At 44.6% G+C, this 12,523-nt stretch overlaps 1 protein-coding gene across 1 annotated transcript; it reads right to left on the bottom strand.

The window, feature by feature from the left end:
- Positions 1-8,809: 8,809 nt before the first annotated feature.
- Positions 8,810-12,209, bottom strand: SNTN (sentan, cilia apical structure protein). Its single transcript, XM_027640787.1, has 4 exons — positions 12,085-12,209; positions 11,434-11,468; positions 10,540-10,679; positions 8,810-9,059 (listed from the first exon to the last, which is right to left on the bottom strand). Exons 1-4 carry the CDS (start codon positions 12,192-12,194, stop codon positions 8,901-8,903), a joined length of 444 nt encoding a protein of 147 aa, XP_027496588.1. The 5' UTR covers positions 12,195-12,209; the 3' UTR covers positions 8,810-8,900.
- Between the last annotated feature and the right edge of the window lie 314 nt (positions 12,210-12,523).

The raw sequence follows: 12,523 nt of genomic DNA, 5'->3' as shown, positions 1-12,523 counted from the left end.
CATCTGCTCCTCATCAGACTTGTGCTCCACACCCTTCCCTAGCTGTCCCTTCTCTGTTTCAGCCCCTCAGTGTCTTTTGTGTAGTGAGGGGCCCAAAACTGACAGCAGGATTTGAGGTGAGGCCTCACCAGTGCCAAGTACAGGGGGACAATCACTGCTCTGGTCCTGCTGGCCATAATGACTATCACCAAGGAGGCTCCCCTAGACCAACCAGCACAAATGGGGCTGTGCCCCTCCTTGAAATCAGATTCACAGAGGGTATCTCCAGGACACCTGTTCTTGTGAATATAAACCCTTTGTATCTTTGGACTTTCATTTCTAAACAGGCTCCTTCAAGTCCCAGCCTTCCTCACATCCCCAAGGAACCATTAACTAATGAATAATTGAACCACCTGATTTTGGAGCAGTCTCTCAGAGCTCACACCACGTGAGACCTGGCATTTGGCTCCCACCACATGCACCTGTTGGAGGGAGGTCCCTGGAGAAAGAGCCGATGACTTTTCCATGGTAATTACCTTCAGCAAGATGTATTTACAACATACAAGTGTGCTATAGGCAAAATGGCAAAGCAGGAAGGCTTTGCTATCATCACAGCCCCCCTTCCTCTGCCCTCTCCCTGTAAACTATTGGGCTGTATTAAAGTAGAGGAGTTTCTGAGCAATCAGATTAAAAAAAAATAAAATTAAAAAAACGTGGTATGAGCCAGGAAAGTCACAAACCTTCACGAAATATTCATCACCCTTTGGATTAGTACTCAAATCACAGATATTAAAAAAAGAAAAAAAAAAGAAGAATTATTTTTCAAAGATCTTCCACCGCAAATACTTGTCACAGCTGCCTGTGGTGGAGTGACAGCCCCTCTCTCCTCAACATCAACACCAGAGACATAAGAAATGACAAATGTGAGAGAGGGTTTAAGAGAGAGCCCTGGGGTAGGGAGACCTCAGTGCCTGCACGTTGGGGAAAAACTTTGTCAAGAAGAGAAGCAGCAGGAAGGAATCAGGATGGCTCCTGGTAGGGGAAGGCACTGTCACATCAGCAGGAACAAGGGGCAGTGACCAGCAGAATGCTTGCCTACTCCACTTGGCAGCATTTTAATGCCAAAGGGCTTTTAACAAAACCCCTCTTTAAGGTACTTAAAGCTGCTAGGATGTCACAGGATGAGAAGGAGGATCCTTTAATGCATTAATAAATAGAGGGATAAAACCCCCAAAACCCACAAGGCTAGAAATAAGCCCTAGTTTTTCAACAGAGGAGGAACGTGCCCAGGGATCTGTACTGCTCACTGTAGTCGTAAGTGGCCTAAAAAGTCATTTAAAAGCAAGATGAAGTTTTTAGGCAAGATAAGTCAGAACAGCGAAAACTGCAGGAGATCTTACATATGTGTGTGTGTGCACAGAGAGATATTTTACATATAGCTTATATATTAGTAACTATATATGGTACATATTACATATATATTACAGTTTGTGTGTAGAGAAGCCAAAATATCACAGAATATGCTGAGTTGGAAGGGACCTCCAAGGATCATTGAGTCCAGCTCCTAGCCCTGCACATCCTCAAGAGTCATACCATGTCCTGAGAGTATATATGTTATTCTTAACATATATATACACACACAGGTCTATATAAGCTAATGGCCACTCCCTTTGCTATCATTTTTCCCTGGATACCAGGCTCCAGACACCCTCATAGGGCAGATAAGGAAGGAGGCACCCAGCAATACTGAACACAGCACAGCAGGATGCAGGGCTCCATGGGGCAACGACAGCACAGGCACCTTAGCAGCAAGTTAAATACATTCCTCCAGAGCAAACCAAGTGCTAAACCAAGCGCCTGGGCTCCCCTACGGTCCCAGAAGCCAAACCCTCCTGTTCTCCCCTGGGGCAGCACACTCGGCCGTGCAACATCAGCACACCTCGATCCCAGCCACGTGGGGACAGTCGCTGTCTGCCGAGAGCCACATGACAGTTCCCAAGGAGCCCACAAGGGCAGTGTGTGCTTTTGAGTCATAGTGACCTGAGATGCTGCAGCAATTAGTACCATGGAGTTTAAAAACATCAAGTGTTTCGATTTATTTGCTTATTAGCTAAAGTTCAGGCTCCCCTCCATTACTTTAACAAACTGACTGAGCACTTCAATTGATCTTAAAGTACCTATTGGCCCTTGTTAGCTCCTAGTACTCATTAGGATACATACATCTAGCCAGGAATCTTGTTATGAAATAATTGTCAACAGCAGAATGATCTCAGGTTTGCAGCAGAGCACACAGACAGATCAAGTGGCTTCCAGTTCAAGGGGACAGTTCTGCTTTTCCTAAGCTTTTAGGGCTTACAAAAAGAAGCAGCAGGGCCTGACTGGACCTTTCTTAGGCTACTGGGATGCAAGCTTTATGCTCAAGACAGCTACACAACTGAATTAGGTCAAGGACACCAACAACCCTCCAGCTCAGAGTAATACTAGCATTTGTTTTCTGGTATATTAACACATCTCTAGTGTAAGGAGACATTTCACATACTATAAGGCAGCACAAAACAGCTCTCCATCTGCTCAGCCTGGGAAATCCAGCACCATGACCTCTCTCCCAGGAGCTCTGCAGAAAAAGAGTGTTCTCCTTTTATCAGAATGTCTGAGCTGATTTGAAATGCCCAGCAGCTGGGGGCTCCCAGCTAAATGCCTAAAGCAGAGCTGCAAAACATTTTTCTAGGCTAGAAAAAAGGAGAGAACTAGAGTCAAAATGTTTTCTTGTGAAGGCTCTGGCTATAACAGGTCAGGGGTGGCAGCAGGTCCAGAGCATGGCTATCGACCAAAAAAGCTAAAAGCCAGTTTTCTCAGGAGTACTTTTCCCCATCCAACATCATAAGAAAAATGGTCACTTCAGATTTCAAAAGTCTCCAGACTCAGCCTTGACCTTCTCTCACATCCAAAGCCCACTGCCCTGTTATATCAGAGGTCTCCTTATTCCCTCAGATGAATTGAATTCCCCCAGACCCTGCACTAATGAACATAAACCTGCCTTCTCCACCACATCTCCGAGGTGCTGCCTGCCTGTCCTGGACATCAGCATGCCATCCACATCCCAGACCCCAAACACCCACCCCAGCACTCCCAGCCCCACTTTGCACCCACACAGTGCCCAGACTGTGGGGCTGGGTCAGCCTCTCCCTCCTCAAGGGGCAGCCAGGCCACGGCTTAGAGCACTGTCGCTCCTCAACCAGAGTCCAGCATCCTGGACACAACACAGCCTGGGATCTTCTGGATGAATTCAGATCCATGTGGAAGAGCTTTCCCTTTAACCCAGCCCTCAGCATCCTCTAAATGGGGTAAGAAGTCTGCAATTCTTCTGCAGTCTCAAGGGCTGGATAAACACTGGAGAAGAATTAAGTGTTTCTCTTTAATTTTATATGCTTACCCACTCTTTCCCCCATGCATACTTGAGCACTCCCAGCATTGCTTGGCCTCAGGATGCATTCAGCAGAAGGCTTTAGGTGCTCATTAATTAATGTTTAATTTGTGTGGGCCTCTGCTTACAATTCTTATGCAAATCATTATCGAATTGTGTTCTGTTTTCAGCTGAGCCAAATCTCAGCCCTAAAAAGCTAAAAGAGGAAAGACAAATTGAGGAGTGTATGTGCAGGTAATAAAGCTTTTCTTGTTCTCAGGGGCTCTGCAGTAACCTTGAGTCATGTGTACTACAAGCATAAATTTAGAGGAGAGATAAAGAACACTGTAATGGTTGAGTCTTGCAGAATGTGCAAGTTAAGAGATGCTGTTGGAAAGAAACTACTGATAAACACTCACTGATGCGTTGATTATTAATGTGGTGTTTTTATATAAACTTTTCTTTCTCTAGAAATATGATAGATTTTTACCAGAGGAGAAAATAAGAGCTTTTTCCATATAATTTAATCATTGTGTATGTTACCTGGTATTAACACAGCATTTGACAAAGCCACATCTAGTATGATCTGTTTTTAATTTGTGCTCTTTATTACAGTTTGTTGTAGCTGCCTAATTAAAATTTGTCAGGGAAGTAATCAGTCTTATTTCCGTAGTGAGATCAGTTTAATAAGAAGGTAATTTTGCAATTTGTTTTCATTAATTAGGCAAACCCATATAAAATCCACATAGTGGCATATAAACCCAGGGAAGCTGTGACACCAGCTGCAGTGCCCAAGGAAAAAGCCATCATCTGAGGGACATCCTCAGCATTGGGGTCCCTCCCTGCCCAGAGGCCCTTGGTGCTCCAGGTCCTTTTTGAGACTCAATGGCTCTTTGGCAGGCCATTACACACTCATTCGCTATAAACCCCAATTTGCATTTTGGCCCAGAAGAACCAAGCACCACCTGTGATCCTCAGCAGATCTTCTCCAAATTGGCCTTTCTGGAGCCTTTGAATGGGAGAAAAGATCATCAAGGCAATACACCAGATAAATACAACCAGCCCTGCTATGGACACCTGGCACTGGGCTTATGGTGATCCCATGAGTTTCCTTATGTTTATTTTGGGGCATCATGGTTTCAGCTCCTCTGTATGTGCTGGGTGCTGGGATTGACTCTTGTTATGGCTATGCATACCATAAACTCCTATAATAACAATGAATAAAAGATCAGTCCCATGACTCCAAATCTATCTAAGTTTAATGGCTGTTTTGCACAACTGGGGATTAGAGAGACAGCCTGATTTATCTGGCTGCGGAATGTCATTTGCTGCTTACCTTTGCTGGGTGAGACTCAGATATAGGGCTATAAACACTTACACTGGGGTAAGGCAACAGCAGATGAGCAAAGTGAGGAGAGGAGACACAGCTTCACTGGAAACCTTGTAAACCACTGACAGTAAAAGTCAATGCAGGATTAAAAGCTATAAGTTCAGAAAACCATAAACCACCATCTCTTCTACATCTATCTTCCCTGACTGAACTTGAAACAAAGAGATTTTATTTTTTTACAGGAGGCATTTCAGAGTGCTCCTTTGAGGCTCACAAACTATCACACTTTGGAGAGAACATAAGTCTGGGACAAAGCTTTTCATCTGCTCTGTTTGAGCTCCTAAGGGGATGCACCACGTAACATCTTTCTGAGTCATTCCAGCACTCCTGAAGAAGGTTTTCCTACCATACAGCCACAATTAGCTGCTTCCTTGGCAGGCTATGATGCAAACCTCTACCTCCCTGCTCCAATAACCACTGGAGAGGGTGTAGCTGCTGAAAAGCTTTCGTGGGCTAGGACACATGGCAGTCCTGGGATGGGGTGTGCATCATGCACAGGCTTGCAAAGTGTATGCAAGTTTTATATTATGTGAAAAAGTAACACAGTGCTTACTTTGAGGGAGGAGGAGACAGACAAAATGTCTCTCAGACTGCAAGGTTCCCTCAGCATCTGGACTCTGGTGCCCCAGACATGAGGTCTTACTGAAGGTTCAGTAACAGCAAGATGGTTGAAGAGTGTATTTCTCTTTCCTGAAAGTTTTATGAAAAAAATTGTACATACAGTGCATGTGGCCCCGGGCTCCCAGCAGAAAGTTCAACATGCAAAACCCTGCCCCAACTCACCTGCTCAAAATCAGTGGACTGGGCTGTGAGAGCTCTCCTGTGATCTGTGAGAGCTCCTTAGAGATTAGACCAAAGCCAGATTTTCAAAACTTTTCAAGTCCAGAAGGCCAAAGAGTTAAGAGCAGATACAAAGTAAGAAGTCATGGGGAGAAACTGTAGGTGTGCTAATGGAAGTGTGAGAATGAACATGCCTTCCTGAGCTGATATTTGGAAATTTAATCTGAAGATCTGAGGCTGAAACTGCCTCTGACCCCCGTTTCTCCTCTGGAAGTCGTCTGAAAGCTCACGTAACTGCAGAGATGATTCAGACTTTTCGGAACAGAACTTTAAGCTTAGATCCAAAGTCTGCAGAACCTCCCAGGGTGGCTACTCACACCTCAACACTGTCACTGCACAAATCCAACCCAACCCCAAACCCATGGAGGTCAGGCCTTGACTAGCTACTCTTCATACCACCTTCACTTCTGGGGGTATCAGATATTGATATGATCTTCCCACTTGCTGAGGCAGAGGTGCCTGCAGATTTCATTAATTCAGTTGCTGCTCAACTCCTTAGCACTTGTGTGGGCTCTGCTACGGGAAATCAATGATGAACTCCCATTGCTTCCAATACGAGTAAGCTAGAAACAAAATAAAACACAACAGTAGCCTTTTAAGCAAGTTTTCAGCCAGCTCCCTGAGGATGCAGCCAGACATGCTGTCTACACCAGATCAGCTTCAAAGCTGATCACTGAGAGTGCTCAGAGCAGTCACAAATAGTCTGAGTTAATGAAAGAGCATTTTCCACAGCTGAGCTGCAAACTTCTGCCTACTCCTAACTATAAGGTGCTGGGGCTCTTCCAAGTGCATCCTTCTGCTTTTGAGCATGAGGTGGGACTTTCAAGGACTGATGCAGATCAAGCCTTGCAGAACTCATTCACTTTGTTCAGAAACTGTTGAAGAAACCATCACAGTGCCTCTTCCCTTCTGCATGAGGAGCCCAGTGTAGGCTGGCATCCAGTTTCAGCTCTGCTACACGTGCTCAGCAAGGCACTTGGTTTTTCTGTGCCTCTGTTTCCTTCTCTAACATTTGAATATCTTTGCTATTGAGTTGTCCAGGAATTGCTTCTCACTTTGAATTTTCACTGTGCTTAGCAAAACGGGCTTTTGATCCAAGCCAAGGACTCGGGATATTGCTCACAACACACTGCATTGGAATAAAAAGGGTTGCATACGATGAGATGACAGAGTGAATTGATCAGATAAAAGGCTTTTAAGTCATTAATGCAAGTCGTGCAAGATTTAGAAACATTTCAGCAATAACAGAAAGTGTGTTAGGGCCCTAGCAATTTCAAAGAACTCTTTCCTAATTGGCTTCACAATATTGTTCATTTCAGTCTTCTTTTGTAACAGAGTGATATTAGGAAATTGATGCTTTCAGAGTCACCAGTAGCTCCCAAACAATCTTTTCAGGGCTGTGCGGTGTTTTCTTTGCTTTAATAATAGGAAAGCTGCCTAGAGACTCAAGTTCAATCTACCTTTCTACCCCAGAAAAGGAGCATCAGTTGATATTTTAAGCTTTCACTGATCTTCTACCTGGCCAAAACCCAAAGGGATTGGGGAAGACACTGAGCAACACCAGGGACACATTACGTGACAGTGTGATACCAACATGGATGATGCCACCAGATTAAGTGCCCGCTTTGATCTCGGGTACTTAGTCAAGTTGGGTCCTCAGAGGACACATTCCCAGAAGAGATGGTCTCCAAGAGAGGTTTGCCCTCCCCATCCAACCCTGTGCTCCCATATCCCATCACTGAGAAGTGTGATGGGCACCCCGTGGGAGCAGTCATCCTCACAGCACAGGGCCACCAGTCCCTTAGGGGGGATGTATGGGAAGGACATCTCCATTTGCCACAGGTTTGATGCTGCCTATTCTTGCAACTCACCATCATAGCAAGGAGCTTTGCTAATACAAGGTTTTATTTGTAGGAGGACCAGTTGTGAATGTTTAGCCTCCAGACCAGGTCATGTCCTAGCTGAGGTCCAAACCCAGCAACTGACCTGCTGAGCTTCAAATCCCACTGCATCCATTTGCATCTCTTCCTTCAACCCCATCCTAAACTGCACAGACACAGATCTTCCCTCTCCAAACAACTCCTGTTGCGACATGTGTCTTTGCTTTGCATCAAAATCCATTACAAAATATCCCCTTAGCTTCTGGAAACACTAAAAGCCTTTTTATGTCAAGGAGTTAAATCTCATTACTCAGCTGTCATTAATTTCCCTCTTTTAACACCAAAGGGTTTGATCCCTTCCTGTTAAAAATTCATTCACTAAAGCTAAATCATTCTTGTCTTCTCCTTTTCAGCCAAAGAAGAAGAAAAAGTAAAAGGGCTGCAATGTTTTGCTGGCTCACTCATCCTGCTACATCCTTAGAGAGGCTCTTCTGTTCCTGGGTCATGAGACTGTTTTTTATGCCCCAAAAGGATATCAAAGTGGGCTAAATGTTGGCTCTGAGACAGGACCTTGTAGGTAGGAATCAACCCAAAGATTAGGATGAGGAGCATTTAGTACTGAGGCTCTGGTCCTAACCAAGCCCATGGCTGGGTAGCCAATACCACTCAGCTCCAGTACAAACAATTTATTGGCCACCCTTTTGCTCCACCATTGCTGGTCTGGACCACTTCTTACAAGGTTTCTGCTTCTCACAGTTTCACAAAGCAGCAGACTCAACTATCTGGCATGTTTGAGCCATCCCCTTGGTCACACAAGCACAGTGCTGCATTGCAAAAGCTGGACTTGAAATTCTTCTATTGTGATCTCTCAGTGAAGAGGTCAGCTGGAGGAGGAAAAAAAAAAATAAATAAATGCTCCCTTCAGCAGGGTTAATGGTGGGGTGGAAACCCCGCAGGCTAAAGGCAATGTTTGCCTAAGGCTGTAACATGTTTTGTGGCCACTGCCAATCGTGAAACCCATCCCTGGTAACACCCTGCTCAGGGCTGAAGCACCTGGGGTAACTGGGAGAGCTGGGCAGCCCTGCCCCAGGGGAGATGGGACTGCACATTTTTGCAGTTGTCTCCCCATCATCTCACCACAATAGTGTGGGAGAGGATGGAAAGGTCTGGGAGCCCAGTCATCACACTCCCCCAAAGCACCAACGCAGCAGACACAAAGCCCTGAGCACCAAATCTTCACTCCATGGACTGTTTCTACAGAGGAGTAAGTTCAGCCAGGTTTGGACCAGACTTTATTCCATTTAAAAGGGACCAGCACAAGGTATCCAGGCACACGCTGATATCTGTGTGTAATTCACTCATGCCTTCCTTATAAAGTCCCAAGCTATTTCTCCTTTTAAAGCACAGATCATTTTGTGGTTTTCACGTTTTTGATCTCCTGCAGGAGGTCAGACATTAAAGTGAGCATGACTAATGTCATCATGAAATCTTCAAAATCAATTTTGTTCTCTGGCTCCTCATCCAGGTCAGAAATTATCTCCTGGTATTTTGGTTTGTTTTCTTGGCCCTATGTGGGATTTTAAATGAAAGAAAAAAAGTTAAGAATAAAGTAACTTTTTTATTACATCATTAAAAAAAGAGACATCTACCTATGTAAACATTAATGCATTTTTCTATCTTCCAATTCATGTTTTTATATCAACATTTACAGTAGTTTTTCTGAAGGTATACCAAGGAACTCAAACAGACACATTATTGCAATCAGACAGAAGAACAAACAGTCCTCAAAGTTTCCACCAGAATCCAGAATATATCTTTTAAAAGACACCTAATCATGACTAAAAATCTGACAGTGATGATGACGTAGATGGTAACTGCTGGAAAAAAAGGGAGTCCTGTGTCTTGATAAAACTGAGGGGAGGAAACAACCAATCAACCAACCCCCTAAATTTAATATTTAAATATATACAAATATATACTGTGAAGGTCTCAGAAACTCTAGATTTTAGGGGCTTCAGTACTTCAGTAGCTACTATTCCCTGTCCTGTTGAGCATCACTGTTGAAATGGATTATTAAAATTATGAAATTATATATCATGTTTGTTATTCATATTTCCTTATAAAAAAACCTTGCTAGAGTTCCAGGATAGGTTTTTAGTTTAATAATCTCCAAAACATCTCACAATCTCAAGTACGATTGGCTATTGATATTTTCAATTCTTTTTCTGTAAGGAGCCTAGTTTCTTTGGTGCCAATTCCCCCTTCCCAAAGAGTCATGTGATTTTGTTCTTTTTGGAAGCAAAGGTATTGTCAAGAACGTCTTTAGTACTAAACACCTTTGTCATTTACTTAGTTGAGCTCTTTTTATTAGTCCTATGTAGCTTTTCCTACCACTTGATAAAACTGGTTTTTGTTTGTTTCTTTTTGGGTTTTTTTTTTGTGTGTGGTTTTTTTTTTTTCTTTTAATTTAGGAAGGGGAAAAAAAGCCCTGCAAGAAGTTTACAGCCACAAGTGCCAATATAGCTGTTTTTCACCCTACCCAGCTGGATAGGTGAGGGCTTTCTGCCCCCTCTATCCCAGCAGCCCCACCAGTGACCACAGTGCACGTGGCTCCATGGCACAGGGTTGGCTCTTACAGTGCTGGGTCAGTGCTCTGGCAAACTATCAAACACCTCATTAAATGCACTGAGTTTCCTCTCTTCATAAATTAAGTCTCTTGTTGCTGTCTAAGGGTTTTTTTTCATCATTTGGTTGTTGTTTTTTTCTTTTTTTTCTTTTTTTTTTTTTTGCAATTGCCCTATTTTCTTTCAACAAATGCAAGCAGACATCCACCGTGGTTTATTGTCATCCCCCTCCTTCAGCCCTGTGATGGACACAGGCTCAACATAAAAGCAACTAATTCACTGAATGTTTGTTCCAAATCCCTAAAGTCCCATGGACTGATGCTTGCCCAGCTGCAGGACAGAGCCTGAGGTGCCATCCCTGCATCCAAAGTGCATGGCCAGTGCTGTCACAGTCTCACCCGCTCACCCAAACCCTCTTCTCACCTGTATGAAGTGCCAAAACTGGGTTTGCAGCAAGCTCTTGGTTTCAGCTCTGCTGAGCTTGCCCTCGGGGTCAGCATTGTTGTTATACACCAAAGCCACTGTAGCAAAAGCTTTTTCAAGGTCTGAGCCTTGTCCTAGAGCTGGAGGGAGGAAAAGTTATCAGTCTACCCGAAAAAGTGGCATTTGAGATGTAATTGAAAGCTATCTGTTAGAACCATCCTGGGTGGGTGGAAATCTGTGTAGTTTCACTAAAGTTAATGAGACTGAAAGTGTTTATACCCACAAAGGACCCGGCCCAGATTTTATTTGGAGTGGGCCAGCAACATGCCTCGTCCTACAGAGTCACACCCTGAAGGAAGCTTTCCTTCGGAGCTAGGGCAGTAACACAGGGCAATGTGTGAGACCCTTCTGATCTACCCTAACCCTGGGCATCCAGCAAGGACCTGCCATGCCATGGGGACAGGCCATGCTGGCTGTCCAGGTGCGTTTGGACTCCCAGGGTCCTGTATCACGGAAAACATGACCCAGCTGGGAAGCCTGGCTGCACAGAAATGCCCGTGCCTGAGCACCAGCAGCACATTTCAGCATTATAGTACACTTGGGATTTTGGCTGGATTCATTGCCCCCGCTCCTGAGCCACATCCTAGAGAGTGCACACTCACATCCCTCAGTTAATATCAGGCACCACAGACAATTTGGGTTGTGATTTTTAATGAAAAGGCAGGGGAGAAGTGATCAATACAGGAGCACATTGCACAGGGACACGAGCCTCTCTTGTCTTGCCCCAGCTGAGGGTCCGTGCAGCCTCCACAGCTCTGTGACATTACTGGGATTTTCTGCACGTGGGCTGTGTAAGACCTGAATCTTCAAGGGGTGATAAATGGGTACCCTTACCTTTTATTGATGCCAGCTGCTTGGCTATGGGTATGCTGCTAGCAAGAGAGAAGAGAGGCACAGTTATCACCTGGTGAATTGTGTGAGGGTATATAGTTTCTCCATGAGTGAGCTTTATTTAGTCCCCCAGGAACTTAGGGCTTCCCAAGGGAAACTGGCTTTCCTTTACAATGGAAAGTGGCCTCTACAAGCAGCACAGAACATCACACAGCTTCTAATCCCTCACCTAAGCAAGTAGGCTAGAGTTATTATAACTAAAGCTGCTTATTAATTAATTTTAAGAGAGGGGACTTGCAATACACTTCATATAATTTCTTCAGAACACGAAAGAGGTCCAGGAAGTTTCTCAGTTTTAAGCCCACCCCCAGGAAAGTGCAGAGGGGTCCATCATCCCCTCCTCATCAATGCTCTCAGTTTGGAGCAGACACACGGCTTTTATTCCCAGCAGGACTCACATCTGTGAGAAGCACATCCTTGCTTTCTGTTAAAATCTAAAGCCTGATTACCTTTTGCTAAAGTGCTAAAACTAATTACAGAGCAGCCAGCACAGAGCAGAGAGGTTTGGCTTGTGATAGAGACAAACACATCCAGATAATGAGTTTCAAGACAAATGGCAGATCACCAAGATGACAGAACAAAGCAATGACTTACCACTTGGGCATGCCTGCAGCAGACAAAGGGCTTTTTTTGGTGGAAGCAGGAGCTGGCTGATTGACTGAGTACTGCTCCGTGCTGGGAATGCTTGCTCTGCAGCCACACATCTCGAGGCCAGGGTGTTTATGATCTCCAAGCAACTCGAGTAACAGCAAACAGGTGGATTCAAGCTCTGCCCTGTGGAAGCAACCTGCCTGCAGCCATGCCTGTCAATAATGTAACCACTACCTGGCTAAATACACCAGTCTACAGCAGCCCCTGCTGGGCTGGCAAGTGGTGTGGCTGGTATTTACACCAGAATTTGACAGAAACAAACCAAACTAATGGAGCCTGGATCCTCTTAGACCTGTAGGGATGTAACTTTGCATCAAGACTAACTAAGACATTGAATCCATTCAGCCATACACATTATAATGATAAACTTTCCTGGCGTGGG

This window comes from Corapipo altera, unplaced genomic scaffold (assembly GCF_003945725.1).
Source record: "Corapipo altera isolate COAL_440 unplaced genomic scaffold, ASM394572v1 55, whole genome shotgun sequence".
Taxonomy (NCBI): Eukaryota; Metazoa; Chordata; class Aves; order Passeriformes; family Pipridae; genus Corapipo; species Corapipo altera.
Note: the sequence above shows the minus strand (reverse complement) of the source record. Positions and strands in the feature narration are given on the sequence as shown.

Excerpts from the sequence above, each read along its gene's own strand:
- SNTN (XM_027640787.1), bottom strand. The coding sequence starts at position 12,194 with ATGTGTGGCTGCAGAGCAAGCATTCCCAGCACGGAGCAGTACTCAGTC. Across the intron at positions 11,469-12,084 it reads GCTGCAGGCATGCCCAAGTG|CATACCCATAGCCAAGCAGC; the intron begins GTAAGTCATTGC and ends TCTTGCTAGCAG. Across the intron at positions 10,680-11,433 it reads GCAGCTGGCATCAATAAAAG|CTCTAGGACAAGGCTCAGAC; the intron begins GTAAGGGTACCC and ends TCCTCCCTCCAG.